The sequence below is a fragment of the Garra rufa genome, chromosome 21, assembly GCF_049309525.1.
Source record: "Garra rufa chromosome 21, GarRuf1.0, whole genome shotgun sequence".
NCBI lineage: Eukaryota > Metazoa > Chordata > Actinopteri > Cypriniformes > Cyprinidae > Garra > Garra rufa.
The window spans coordinates 18,894,709-18,910,497 of record NC_133381.1 but is presented as its reverse complement, the minus strand read 5'-3'; the positions used below and the strand labels follow the sequence as shown (position 1 = coordinate 18,910,497).

The 15,789-nt window shown below is 34.1% G+C and overlaps 1 protein-coding gene across 1 annotated transcript; it reads left to right on the top strand.

The window, feature by feature from the left end:
* Window positions 1-1,593: 1,593 nt before the first annotated feature.
* Window positions 1,594-14,897, top strand: minpp1a (multiple inositol-polyphosphate phosphatase 1a). Its single transcript, XM_073826711.1, has 5 exons — window positions 1,594-2,279; window positions 4,215-4,406; window positions 5,546-5,643; window positions 8,376-8,506; window positions 13,718-14,897. The coding sequence occupies exons 1-5, from the start codon at window positions 1,685-1,687 to the stop codon at window positions 14,076-14,078; spliced, it is 1,377 nt and encodes a 458-aa protein (XP_073682812.1). The 5' UTR covers window positions 1,594-1,684; the 3' UTR covers window positions 14,079-14,897.
* The last annotated feature ends 892 nt before the right edge of the window (window positions 14,898-15,789 follow it).

Sequence of the window (15,789 nt, the reverse complement as noted above, 5' to 3'; positions counted from 1 at the left end):
ATTTATTCCATTCAAAGCTGAATTTTTCTAATATTCCGAATCATTCTAATATTCTGATTTGCTGCTCAAAAACATTTATTATTATTATTATGTTGAAAACAGCTGAGAAGAATTTCAGGTTTCTTCAGAAGAGCAGCATTTATCTAAAATAGAAATATTTTGTAACATTACAAATGTCTTTATCATCACTTGTGATCAATTTCCTTGCTAAAAAGCATCCTTGCTAAATAGAAATATTAATTCTTTCCCAAATAAATAAACAAACAAATAAATAAAATAAAACAGATTTTAAGCTTTTGATTGGTATAGTGCAGGGTTGGGGCCATTCATGAATTTCATGAAATTCCAATTCACTTCCTGGAATGGAATTGGAATTGGAATTGCATGCAGCTGACAGGAAATGGAATTGGAATTGAATTGGAATGTCAGGAAACAGAATTGAAATCAAATAAATTCCACTAAATTCCACTTGAGTTGCTAAATAAAATAATTTGACTTGATTTGCTTAATAGTTTATAGTACATTCAATATTGTAAATCACATAAACAACAAACATATAAAAGACATACAAAGTACTGTATGTTTAGTATGTTAAGCATAATCATTTCACATGCCAAATTTCAGGAAATGATGATAATTCGATGCAATAAAAAGTGAATGAAATACATGAATGAACAAGACTCATTTTTTTTGTGAGTTGAGACATATATTATGTGGTAATCATATATTGAATGTATAGTACATACAGAAACTTATCACCACTGTCATTCAATTATTAATTCATAATGTACAGTTCTCATTTTTATTTACTTACATTTGATCAACTCTATTTCATACATTACTTGGTATTTGTAAAGCATCATAAATAAAGTTCAAATGTATGTCTCTAAATGCAATCACAAATAAATGCTCAGAAACAGCAATAAACGGAATTCAGTGGAATTTCGCTGAATTGAATTCCACTTCCTGTAATTCCAATTAAATTCCAACTCTGTTTCCTGACCCCAACCCTGGTATAGTGTATACAGGTTACATTTACAGTTTTATTTCAGATAAATGCTGATCTTTGGATCTTTCTATTCATCAAAGAATCCTGAAAAATGTACTCAACTGTTTTAAATATTAATAGTAATAATAAAAAAAAGTTTTTTTGTAAATGTTCTTGAACAGCAAATCAGCACATTAGAATGATTTCTGAAGGATCATGTGACACTGAAGACTGTGGAGTAATGATGCTGAAAAATTAGCTTTGATCACAGGAATATATTACATTTTAAAATATATTCAAATAGAAAACAGTCATTTTAAATAGTAAAAATATTTCACAATATTACTGCTTTTGCTGTATTTTGGATCAAATAAATGCAGGCTTAGTGGGCAGAAGAGACTTCTTTAAAAAACATTAAAAAAAAATCGTACTGTTATTTATTTAATTTATTTTACCGAGATATTATCATTTATTTTACTAAGTATTTTTACTATTTACTACCAGCGCAACCAGTACAAATTAAGAAAAAAAGAAAGCATAATAACAGGGAAAACTACTATTTGGCCAACATTTCCAAAGTCCTCACTGTAAACATCCGCAAACATCAGCCGGAGAGTTGAGTCTCATTGAAATGAGTCACTTTTCAGTTGCGCAAAAGAAGAGGAGTCTCCGCGCAACGCTCCCCAAAACACAAACATGGTCAAACAAGTGGTAACAACAATATGTTTTGTTCTTTTTCATTGCATTATAAGTTACTGGGCGTTTATGTCCTCTTGTAGCATTCACTCATCCACAAAAATCACTATACCAGCGATCGCCAGCTATTTTGGCACCAAAGGTCGCTATGAAGAGGTCAACACGTACTTAATCGACGATATTTTGGCCATAAACAATTCCCTCGTGACGCTGCCTTCCTCGAATTGCAAAGAAATTCATTTGACAGCTATAATCCGGCACGGGACTAGGTTCCCGACCACTAAAAACATTCAGAAGATGCGCGAATTTTATAATCTCGTCGTGCGAGATGCGACTGGGAATTTAAACGGGTTGTCAGAGATAAAGTCACAGTGGGCGATGTGGTACAGAGATGATATGGACGGGCGACTGGTGGAAAAGGGTCGTGCGGATCACAGGCACCTGGCGCAGAGACTCGTCAAGTGGTTCCCTTCTTTGCTGACACAGGACAATGTGCGTCAGGGACGCGTGAAACTGATCACCAGCTCCAAGCACAGGTGTGTGAACAGTACCATCGCTTTCAGAGAGGGACTAATGAAAGGACTCAGCATGGAAGGTAATGCATCAGGACCCAGACATGCAGTTACCGCAAGCACTGAATCATCTGCATGCCTTACTGCTTTCCAGCATTAACGTTTGCTTAATTTAGCTTTAGCCAGTAATCTAGGTTTTGCATACAAGATTTTAATAGAGGGTTTGCACTTACGTCACGATTTAGTCAGTTACCCGGATGTGCGGCTATATTGGCTATACTCGGATGTAAACAACAGCATGGATTGCACGGTTAATGTACTGCTGAATACGTTGTTCTGCTAATTTATGCTGTCTAAACCATGGGAAAACATTGGAAGCTGCTAAATCTTATAGAGAAGGACTTAGTAAGCAGGGAGGGTGCAATATTTTGACAAACTAAAGTTAGTAGGTGGTGAAGATATGTATGAGCAGTATTAATTAAGATATTAGCCTAATATTTCACCTACTTGACCGGAAATGATAAGAACAAACATAATGTTGTCAAGATTTTTGCCCTGGAAATCCTAGTTCAGTTTGGCCAACCACAAACGCTTTTTGTTCCTCAGACAGCTTTTTGCACTCCTCTCCTTGATTTGTTGTAACTTTTGGCAGTCTATAGTACTCAAAATGTTTTCCCCAGTCCGACCGATTACTAGTACAACCCAAAACATTAATACAAACAATAATTGACCATCTTCAGCTGCAAATAATCAAAACAATATGCAAGTTTTGCTTGGTGCAGTCAGTGGCATTGTTTACATTCAGTGTTGCCAAATATGGCCGATTGATGACGCGCCGTAAAACAATAGTGCTCACTTGTTTGTCCACAACTTAAAGGAGTAGTTCACTTTCAGAACAAAAATTTACAGATAATGTACTCACCCCTTTGCCAGCCAAGGTGTTCATGTCTTTCTTTCTTCAGTCGTAAAGAAATGGTGTTTTTTGAGGAAAACATTTCTCGATTTCTCTCCATATAATTGACTTCTATGGTGCCCCCGAGTTTGAACATCCAAAATGCAGTTTAAATGCAGCTTCAACAGGCTCTAAATCATCCCAGCCGAGGAAGAAGGGTCTTATCTAGAAAAATGATGGGTTATTTTCTAAAAACATTTAAAGCTTATATACTTCTAAACCTCAAACTCTCGTCTTGCCAAGCTAGACAAGATGAGCATTTGAGGTTAAAAAGTATATTAATTGTAAATTTTTTTTTTTAGAAAATATCCCATCGTTTTGCTAGGTAAGACCCTTCTTTCCTCGGTTGAGATCATTTAGAGCCTGTTGAAGCTGCATTTTGGAAGTTCAAACTCGGGGGCACCATAGAAGTCTATTATATGGAGAGAAATCCTTAAATGTTTTACTGAAAAAACATAATTTCCTTTCGACTGAAGAAAGAAAGACATGAGGTGAAGTACAAGGGGTTGAGTACATAATCTGTAAATTTTTGTTCTGAAAGTGAACTACTCCTTTAAGTAAGATTCAATGAAGAATAAATGGTTACTTGCACTTTTCAGTTCTATTAAAAAGTCTAATGTGCCCCCTCACTGATATCAATATTTACTCAATCATTATTGTTTTCTCAGCTAAACTTTGCTCTGGACTAATCTGTATTCAATAATGTGGTACCTGTTTATGCATGACACATCATTTTGAAGTTATATGCATGCCAAATGTTGAATTGCACAAATCGTATTTCGTCCAAAATACTCTAAGGAGGCACAAACAAATTTTAAATTGATTTTAGGGTATTTAAAAACGTAAATATGCATATGTAATCCTTCAACAATGTTGACCTTATTGATTGTGTTGCCTAGATGAAGACACATAGAATATGCTAACAATTCACACACAAGCAAAAATCAACAGACAAACACAGAAAACATAAATTTTTATTTTTTATTTTGATTAATCTGCATTTTGCCTAACACATTTTTATTAGAAATCTATGTTGAATTTAACTTATATTTATCTCATTTACTAGATGAGTTGGAAATAGCTGTGAATGACGCTTTGATGCGTTACTTTGACCAGTGTGAACGGTTCGTGAAAGAGGTGGAGAACAACAAGACCGCTTTGGCGGAAGTGAAACGTTTTAATGAAGGAGCTGAAATGAAAAGAGTAATGGAGAAAATGGCTGACAGGCTGGAGATCCCTTACGCCAGCATTACCGATGGTTAGTGATGGCTTAATATGATCTTGACCTTGTTACACAATCACATATGCTGAAATAAAGCAGTCACCAAAATGTTAAGTTTAGCAAGTTTACAAATGCAGTTTAGAAGTATGACAATGATTTCTCTCAATCTGATATATTGGTTTTGTTTTATAGAAAGTGCTGTTGTATTATCACAAATTTCAGAATATATGTGGTAAATTGAGTTCAATCTAAATGTTATGCTCTTGCAACCACAACCGCAAAACTTTGCACATCAGTATGTTATTATCAGACTTCCTTCCCAAAGACAGAATTTTTTTTTAATAACTCTACCATTGTTTGTTGTTTCAAGTATTTCTCTCAAGTGAGCAAGCATGTGAAGCATCATGCAAATTGGATCAGAAACTCTTGAGATTATTTATAAATCTAAAAAAAAAAAAAAAAAAAAAAAAAAAAAAAAAATTAAATGGTTGGAAACGTCAAAGATTAAGAGATTCAGAGACCATTAATCAAACTGTTGGCAGGGCTGGGCTTCCAAAGTTCAAAAGTTTACATATGCATTGCAACCACTAATATGTCCAATAGTTTAGATAAGTTAGATAGCCACGTAAAAATGCATATGCATGCAAAGTTTGCATTTTCAGCATACAGACTATCTGAGCTGTTAATGAGGTTAAAATACTATGTCCAATCCTTCTATTTATTTATTTTTTTTCTCTGGAGAGCAGAATTGAGATGGGAACAGTTGAGAATGAGAACCACAAAAGCGAGAAACCCATTCCACAGTTTACAAAGTAGGATTTACTTACTCAGAGTTTAGAGGTCAGGGCCGCTCCCTTGATCTGCTGCTGTCAGCAGTTGTATATCTATGCACAGCGAAAAGTGAGAAATTGTGAGAGAGAAAAAGAATGTTGAGTATTGTAGCTACTACAGTCTTTAGTATGACCATTAGATGGCAGTGTTGATTTTTTATTTTATTATAAAATTTATTATAAAACCAAGTGAAGGTGCAAAAATCAGATCATCATGCTTTCATCAAATATCTAGATTTTACAAAGAAGTGACATACAGAAATCTACAATTTACTGTCTAATTTGGTCTACTGTCTAATGGGTTAGCAAATTACACATTGTCTTAATGTTTATTTTGCTTCACAGATTCAGTGGAAGCAGCTTTCTTCTTGTGTTCATATGAGTTTACTATCCGTGAGCTGAACTCACCCTGGTGCCAGTTGTTTGACAAGGTCGATGCACAGGTACTATAACAGAGCGGTTATTTTGTTTGTCCAATGTTTACTTTGCCTGGTGGTTATATATATATATATTTCATTATACCCCTTTTTCACGTTTTGTTATGTTGCAGCCATGTTTTGTTAAATTACTGTTTGACAAAGCACAAAACAGACTTTTGGTAACTTTGCAAATTTATTAAAAATAAAACACTGAAATAAGTACTTTGCATAAGTATTCATACCCTTCATTTAGTACTTAGTTGAAGCACCAATACAGCCTCACAGTCTTTTTGGGTATGATGCGATAAGTTTTGTACATCTGCATTTGGCAATTATCTGCCATTCTTCTTATCTCTTCATGTCTAAAACCCTGTCAGGTTGGATGGGGGCTGGTAGACATACTTGGGTTTCTCCAGAAATGTTTAAATGGGTTTAAGCCCAGGCTGTGGCTGGGCCACTCAAGGACATTCACAGAGTTGTCTATAAGCCACTCTTGCTGTGTGCTTAGGGTCATTTTCCTTCTGCCCAGTCTGAGGTTCTGAATGCTCTGTACTAGGTTTTCATTAAGACAATCTCTATATTTAGCTGTGTTGAGCTTTCCTTCCACTCTTGACGAGTCCCTCAGTCCCTGTCACTGAAAAAACAGTCCAACAGCATGAGGCTGCTACCACCACACTTTACTGTTGGGATGCTAGTCTGGAGGTGATGAGCAATGCCTTGTTTCCTTCAAACATGATGCTTGGAATTGAGGTTCAACAGACCAGAGAATCTTGTTTCTCACAATCTGAGAGTTCTTTAGGTGCTTTGTTGCAAATTCCAAGTGTTTTTATGTGTCTTCACTGAGGAAACGATTGAGTTTGGCCAAACTACCATAAAGACCTGATTGGTGGAGTGTTGCAATGATGTTTGTCCTTCTGTAAGTTTCTCCCATCTGGATATATGATAATGGAACTAGAGTGACCATCAGGAAGATTCCTGGTTGTTACAAACTTCTTCCATTAAGGATAATGGAGGCTACATGCTTCTGTGAACCTTCAATGCAGCAGATTTTTTCCAGAAAATAAAATTGGTTGCTTTACCTCATATCACCTCCCAGGCAGGCCTTGGGCATTCAAAGCGGCCAAGGTTCCCAGACCCTCTGCTGTCAGTCTGAAGGTCTGGCTTTGCAAAATGAATGCTTTCTATGAACTTTTTATTAATCACAGTTTCCACAGAATAATAATAATAAGACAAGTTTCTTGTGCAGCAAATCATCATATTTCAAATGATTTCTGAAGATCATGTGACACTGAAGACTAGAGTAATGATGCTGAAATCATTATATATATCATTATATAACCTTTGCATCATAGAAATAAAATACATTTTCACAATATGTTAAGATACAAAACTGAACTCTTCACCAGATCTGTCCCTTGATGCAATCCTGTCTCTGAGCTCTACAGACAGTTCTTTTGACCTCAGGGCTTGGTTATTGCTCTGATATGCATTTTCAGCTATTGAGAGGTCTGTTCCTTTCCAAATCATATCCATTAAATTGAATTTGCCACAGGTTAACTTTATTTGAAGTGTAGTAACATCTAGAAGCAATATGAATGCTCCTGAGCTAAATTTGAACTGTCTTAGAGAAGGGTATGAATATTTATGCAATGGAATCATTTCAGTTTCAAATACATTTGCAAAGTTGTTACAAGCCTATTTTGGGCTTTGTCATTATGGTGTATGGAGTGTAGATTGATGTGGAAAAAAACGTAATTTAACGCAGTTTAACATAAGGCTGCTACATAACAATACATCAAAAAAATGAAGGGGTGTGAGAGTCTCAGCCTCAGACATCATGCCCATTCAACAAAATTGGAAACACTTCAGGAGTTTCAAGGTCGTCACCAGATTAAATTATACTAGATTTCCAGAAGATGTGTGTGTCGTGTTCTTTAATGTTCCACCTGGAAACAAAGATGACATGATGCCAAACCCCCTCATTGAAAGAAGAAAGCCGTTGCGTTTACAACTGTGACAGTGAGCTCTTACACTGGATTTTCAAAAGTATCTGAAATATTTAAAGTTTGCGGCATAGAATCTTTAAAATATGTCCAAGAGTTTTACACACCGGTCTGTTATTGTGGGGACATTTCCATGTTTTTAAACATGACAAGGCACTAAACAAAACATGATTGGTTGCTTTATTACATAGCCTCTTGGACAGGCCTTGGGCATTCAAAGCGGCCAAGGTTCCCAGACCTTCTGCTGTCAGTCTGAAGGTCTGACTATGCTAGACTAGAGGTATAAATACTTTCGCAAGTTTCCACAAAAATATTAAGGGGCACAATGGTTTTCAATATTGATAATAATAGGAAACATTCTTGTGCAACATATTGTCATATTAGAATGATTTCTGAGGATCATGCGACACTGACGACTGACACTGAATACTGACATTTTACAGCATTTTAAAATACAAAATAGTCTATTTAAATTGTAATAATATTTCACAGTATTACTGTGTTTTTTAACAAACTTATAAGCCCTGGTAAGCATAAGAGACTACATAAAAAAAAAAAAAAAAATATTTTATAAATCTTACCAATTCTAAACCTTTGTATGTTAGTTTATGTTTTAAACTAAAAAATGTATGTTTAGACCAATGTTTATGTTTAGTGCAATGAAAACAAATATATCTCTAAATGTTATTGCACACTGGTGAAAAATCAAATGCACCTGTAGATGTTTAAAAGCACAGTGTTGTGTCTCTTCAGGTGATGGAGTATGCTAGTGACCTGAAACAGTACTGGAAGCGGAGCTACGGACATGATATCAACAGCAAGTCCAGCTGCATCCTCTTCCATGACCTTTTCCATCGTCTTGACCAAGTTGTAGCCCAGATCAAGTAAGAACACTGTGCTGTCTCTCTTATCTTTATAAAATGCATATAAGAAAAATGTTATTCAACTTCCTGCTATTGTGCTGTCGCTTCTTAAGTTAAAACATTTTACTTTTGTGTCACAATGGGCTTAAGGGAAAAAAAAATATTTTTTATAGGTTTTATACGATTTAAAAAAAGCCGAGGACCAGCTTTCCTTCCTGAGAAAAAATAGAGTGTCTGGTACCTGCTTTCACAGCAGTATCAGTTATTATGGCTAAGAAGTAAATGAATAAGATCAACAGGTACAGACTGACAGCACTGGAAAAAGGCTATTTTTTAGCTAGTGGAGTCTTAGTTGAGCTGTGAGGGTGTCTAAGGAACATCCGTTTCACAGTGTCTTTGTTTAGTCTTTCAACTAAGAAACCAATTTCAAAGGAGGAAAAGTGAAAAAGAGTTAGTTTTTAGAGAATTTTAGAAACAAATTCAATTTATGTGATATGAGATGTATGAATGAAATCACAGTAGAAATCTTGTCTACTTATGCTCACCAAGACTGCATTTGTTTGACAAAAATACAGTAAAAACATTGATGTTGAGGAGTATTATTGCAATTTAAAAGAAGTATTTTCTATTTTAAAATATTATTATTATTTTTAGAAGCTCAGTGGCTCAAAAAAATGTCTTATTATTATCAAAACAGCTGTGCTAGTATACAGTTGAGGTCAAAAGTTTACATACACCTTGCGGAATCTGCAAAATGTTAATTATTTTACCAAAATAAGAGGGATCATACAAAATGCATGTTATTTTTTTATTTAGTACTGACCTGAATAAGAGATTTCACATATAGTCATTTTACATATAGTCCACAAGAGAAAGTAATAGTTGAATTTATAGAAATGACCCTGTTCAAAAGTTTACATACGCTTGATTCTTAACTCTGTTGTTACCTGAATGATCCACATCTGTGTTTTTTTTTGTTTGTTTGTTTAGGGATAGTTGTTAATGAGTCCCTTGTTGGTCCCACAAATCCTTTAGGTCCCACAAATTCTTTGGTTTTCAGCATTTTTGTGTATTTGAACCCTTTCCAACAATTATTGTATGATTTTGAGATCCATCTGTTCACACTGAGGACAACTGAGGGACTCATATGCAACTATTACAGAAGTTGCAATGCTCACTGATGCTCGAGAAGGAAAAACGATGCATTAAGAGCCGGGGGGTGAAAACTTCTGAACAGAATGGAGATGTGTACATTTTTCTTAATTTGCATAAATATTATAGGCTCTTAATGCATTGTTTCCTTTCGAAGCAGCAGTGAACATTTGATCCTTCTGTAATAGTTACATATGAGACTCTCAGTTGTCCTCAGTGTGAAAAGATGGATCTTAAAATCAGACAGTCATCGTTGGAAAGGGTTCAAATGCACAAAAATGCTGAAAAACCAAAGAGTTTGTGGGACCACAGCTATGAGACCATAGTCGAGAAAAAGGTTGATTTTAAAATGATCTTCAAAATGGCTCATTTAAGAACTGTTCACTGAAAGGTTCTTTGAAGAACCAAAAATGGTTTCTCACTGCAAAAAAAAAAAAACCCTGTGGAGCATTTATTTATTTAAGAGTGTACGTTTTTCAGGATTTTTTTGATGAATAGAAAGTTCAAAAGAATAGCATTTATTTGAAAGAGGAATCTTACTAACCCAAATTGTTCAAATAGTAGTGTTTGACATGAGACATATGCTTTTGGTTTTTAATTATGATAAATTGCAGAAAATGTGGACATTGTGTGATTAAATAAGTCTTTAAGATGAGAAGAGAGACGAAATACAACCAATATAACAATAAGAAAATGATATTTGCTGTCACTATCTGTCAGTCTGATATCAGGCATTACTCAAGGCCATCGAAGGGCATTGACTTTGACTTTGGTTACATGCCCATTGTTTCATCCACTCCTGTCTGAACATTAAACCTTAAAGCAAACAAGGTTGTCAATCCCAAATACTATGTGTGAAAGTAACCAGAAAGATAGAGTGTTTGTCTAACCAGTAATATCTGTATTTGACAGCAGTCGCTCATGCATAAAAACTATGTTTCTTGTTAAATTTATAGCCTAACTAGCATCACACCATAAATACGGCCCATTTCACACACAGAGCCCCAGCACGCCACATTACACAGAATACACAGCATCTGAACCGGAACTACAGCAACATAATGCTCTTGTGTAATAATCAGCAATCCTTCTATTTATCATAGAGTCTTGGGTCTGTTAAACATCCTTTTGTGTTTGAACGTCATTCTGAAAGTTAAGCAAACTTGGGTGTGGGGGGAGATGTGTGTGTGTCATAAAACTAGATGGTTGAGGGTATCCACAAATAAGCATACGTGTCCTTATATTTACATGTATACATTTGGCCATTCATTGGGAGTCAAACCTGTTTGAGAATATTCATTTACTCTTTTACTTTATAAATGTAATTTGAACATTGTGCTAAACTCTCTCTTTTTGTGAATAACAGCATAAAACAGCATGACGATAAGTAAATGATGGACCTTTCAAATGACGTCATTAACTTAACTATTCCTCTAGCCATTTCCCGAAATCTAAACAAACTGGTTTTGCATTCAGGTTTCACTTCTTGATGCTTATCTTTTCTTTTTCCATTCCTTTCATTATAACGAAGCATATTGTGAAGTAGCTAATAACATCAGACAAGAAGCAAATAAGACAATTATACTCTATTAGATGGTAAATACTGTCGATTAAATTCTTGGCTATGAAATTCGCTCAGGTGCTGTTTAGTAGCTCGATTTAGGTCACAGTGATTTTAAGGTGTGATTAATGTTAAAGAAGTTGCAGATTTTTTCTATCGTTGTCCAGGGTATCGGTTTAAAAACCCATTGCTTGACGTTAAAATTCTATTGAAAAAATGCTCTCTAAAAGTTTAAATACTTAAATACACGTCATGTTTGTAAAATGCTGTGTCAGGCACAATTTGCAGGATGTGAGCACAAGGGCTAATATATTTATAATACTACTAACAAATCTACCTCCCTTTGCTAGTGTTGCCTAATGGGTCAACATACTTGCAGTGAAAGTTTTTGCTTATATAGCATTCATCAACTATTATTTGACTTTGCCAAACCTTTATCAGGTAATAACTTTGACCTACTCATTCATAAAGCCCTGCACAGGCTCATTTATGATAAAAGTGTTTTATGATTGATTGCACAGCAGGTAGTGTTTCTTGCTGGTTCTCTTCTGCAGTATGTTCAGTTTTAGTGGTGAGCTCCCTGTTCATGTTTACATGTTCTCAGTATAATGACGTTCATGTGCATATGTATGTAATGTATAAAATGTTTCTCTTTCTCTTTTCAAAGATTACACCCACAATTAATGGTGGCAAACAGTAGGGAGGGAGAAATCCAGTGACCTATAAGTTAGGTACTTATACGTCACTGGATATCTACTGACACACTCTCGCGTCATCTGTAAAAAAAATCCAAACTGATTTGTAATTCGAGGCTTTCGGCTTTGTAATAAAAGGCCAAGTGCAATGAGATAACTCTGAATTAAACTTTAAGGACATGCATTCAGAACTACTTATGGTAGATTATGTAAACTATTATATTGCATTTCTTTTGTGGCGAGATTAACCCTTGTATAAGGTTGCATGTCAATTTGACAATTTGTCAATTTTAGATTTTGTGTTGTCTGAAATTCTAGGTAAATCATGATTCTCTGCTTAAAATGATGTTACTTTTATATTCCATCATGTGTCAACATACAACATACACACACACACACACACACACACACACATGTTGGGTTTACATGTTTTATGGGGACATTCCATAGGCGTAATGGTTTTTATACTGTACAAACCGTATTTTCTATGCCCCTACACCTATCCTACACCTAAACCTAGCCCTCACAGGAGATTGTGCACACTTTTACTTCCTCAAAAAAACTCATTGTGCATGATTTATAAGCCTGTTTCCTCATGGGGACCTAAGAAATGTCCCCACAAGGTCAAAATCTACTGGTATTACTATCCTTGTGGGGACATTTGGTCCCCATAACGTGATGAATACCAGGTACACACACACACACACACACACACACACACACACACACACACACACACACACACACACACACACACACTGCCACTCAAAAGTTTTAGTTTTGAAGACGTTTCTTATGCTCATCAAGGCTGCATTTGTTTGATCAAAAATACTGAAAAAAATGTAATATTGTGAAATATTATTTGAATTTAAAATATTTAAAATTATTCCTGTGATACGAAGCTAAATTGTCAGTATCATTACTCCACTCTTCAGTGTCACATGATCTTTCAGAAATCATTCTAATATGCTGATTTATTATCAATGTTGAAAACAGTTGCACTGCTTAATATTTTTTTGGAACCAGTGAATTTTTTTCAGAATTATTTAATCAGTAAAAGCTTCAAAAGAACAGCATTTATTTAAAATAGAAAGGTTTTCTAAGAATATACACTACTGTTTAAAAAATTGGGATCAGTAAATTTTTATTCTTTCTTTTTTTGAAAGAAATACTTTTATTCGAAGCATATCGTGAAGTACCGTGTTAGATTAATAAAAAGTGAGAGCATAGATTTACATTGTTAGAAAATATTTATATTTTGAATAAATGCTGTTCATTTTAACTTATTATTCATCAAAGAATCCTGAAAAAAGAATCACAGGTTCCAAATAAATATTTAGCAGCACAACTGTTTCCAAAATTGATAATTCTAATAATAAATCAGAATTTTAGAATGATTTCCGAAGGATCCTGACAAATTCAGACAAATTCAGCTTATTAAAGCAATATATTAAAATAAAATAAAATTATATTTTAATAATATTTTGCAATATTACTGTTTTTTTCTGTATTTTTGATCAAATAAATGCAGCATTGATGATCATAAGAAACTTCTTTAAAAAACATTACAAGCCTTACTGATTAGTGTACAGTATTGCAGTATTATAACATTAACAGTTGTATAAAAACAAATACTGTTCAAAACTTAATGGTTAAATACATGAATCTGCTTTTCATAGAGTAATTTTTACTGAATTCTATTGAGTCCATTACTGTCCATTTACCCACTTTTTTGTAACATAATACAGGGGTTCAAGATGTTCTTTTCTCCATTTAATTCTGTATTATTGTTTGTCTCTCTCTCTCTCTCTCTCTCTCTCTCAGCTTTAATGGTACTGTATCCGAGGTTGTGACAGTGCAAGTCGGCCATGCTGAGACGCTGTTACCCCTCCTCACCCTGCTGGATATGTTCAAGGATGATATCCCTCTCAGCTCAACTAACTTTGCAACCCAGCAGAACAGAATATTTCGAAGTGGGACCATTGTGCCGTATGCTGCCAATCTGCTGGTAGTGCTGTATCAGTGCCCAGAGGGCATTAGAATGGGAGTGCGACTCAACGAGAAACCTTTGACCTTGCCTGGACTCACTGACCCCAACCCAATGTACGAAGATGTGAAGAAACGCTACCGTGCTCTGCTGGACAGCTGCGACCAAGAGACTGTGTGTAAAATGAACAATTCATGAATGTACTGAATGTAAAAGTACAACACTTCACAAAGGCCAGCACACTGAGATTTACACAGAAGCAACAACTAGCAAAAAGAAAAAAAGTGTTGTATAACCCATTTTTTTAAATGTGTTATACAACATTTTGCTGTTGATAGCACCGTAAATAAAATAAAAAAATTATATGTTAATTTTATATACATACATTCAAATTTAACCCCACAGTATTACTTACGGATGTTATGGACCACAGTAAGGAAGCTTAAATTCCAAAGCTGACAAATCAGCTCTGACCAAACATCTAATCAAATAACCACATTTGACATTTCTTATGCAAAATATTTGCAGTGTCATTTAGAAAAGGTCTTCAATTATGTATTTTTTTAATTATAAAAATATACATTGCAGTATTTCTAAGCAATAAATCAGCGATTGTACTTTGTTTACATGACTGAACTGTAAATTGCTGGTTTTGGTAGAGAGCCCTGAGCCCTCTGTTGCTTACTTAAACAGTATTTCTGTTGCTTTAGTCAGTTATATATGATCTATTCAGACCAAAGATTATATTATATACCCAATATCTAATATAATATCTAATCTAATTTTATTTGAAGATCATATATATATATAATGCCTATATAATTATGTAAAAATATAATGCAAAAGTTTTTGAACAGTAAAATTTGTAATGTTTTTTAAAGAAGTCTCTTCTGCTCACCAAGCAAAAACAGTACAATTTTGATATAATTTTACTATTTAAAATAATGTTTTCTATTTGAATAGATTAAAATGCTGACATGTATTATTATTATTATTATTATTATTATTATTATTATTATTATTATTATTATTATTATCAATAATATTTAAAACAGTTGAGCACATTTTTCAAGTTTCTTGGGTGGATGCTTTAAATTGACCAAAAATGATGATAAAGCCATTTATAATGTCAGATAAATGCTGTTCTTCTGAACCTGGACCTTGAAAAAAATTCTACTCAGCTGTTTTCAATATAATAATAATAATAAATGTTTTTTTGAGCAGCTAATCAGAATATTTGAATGATTTCTGAAGGATCGTGTGACTTGAGTAATGATGCTGAAAATTCAGCTTTGAAATCACAGGAATAAATTACCTTTTAAAATTATTCAAATAGAAATGTTATTTTAAATAGCCAAAATAATTTCATTTTTACTGCTTTTGTTGTACTTTGGATCAAATAAATGCAGGCTTGGTGAGCAGAAGAGCTTCTTTACATTAAAACCTTTGGTGGTGATAATAATACTGAGTTTTTTCACATTAAAACCTTACTGTTCAAAAACTTTTGACTAGTAGTATATGTGTAAAAAAACATTTCTAATTCAGCAGATTCAATTTCCATGCAATTTTGTTCTTACAAAATGAATGAAGGTTAATAAAATGTAGTCTACAGTATAAACATTTTACTCAAAACATCACAGCATACATTCCTAGCATTACATGGAAATGTCTCTAGTGAATATGTTTTTTTTTTTAAATTATTTTGTAGTTATGTTGAACTTTAAAATATCTAGACTAGATTTACTCTGGGAATGCAATTACTTTTTTATTATTATTATTTGTTAGGGCTGGAAATGTCATGGAAACGCAATGGGTAAAAGCTGTGGGAACCTTGAAATGATTTTATATGTTGTATGATTTGTCCGTTTGTTCCAGAAGTACAATAAACTGGACCTTGGGAGCAAACATG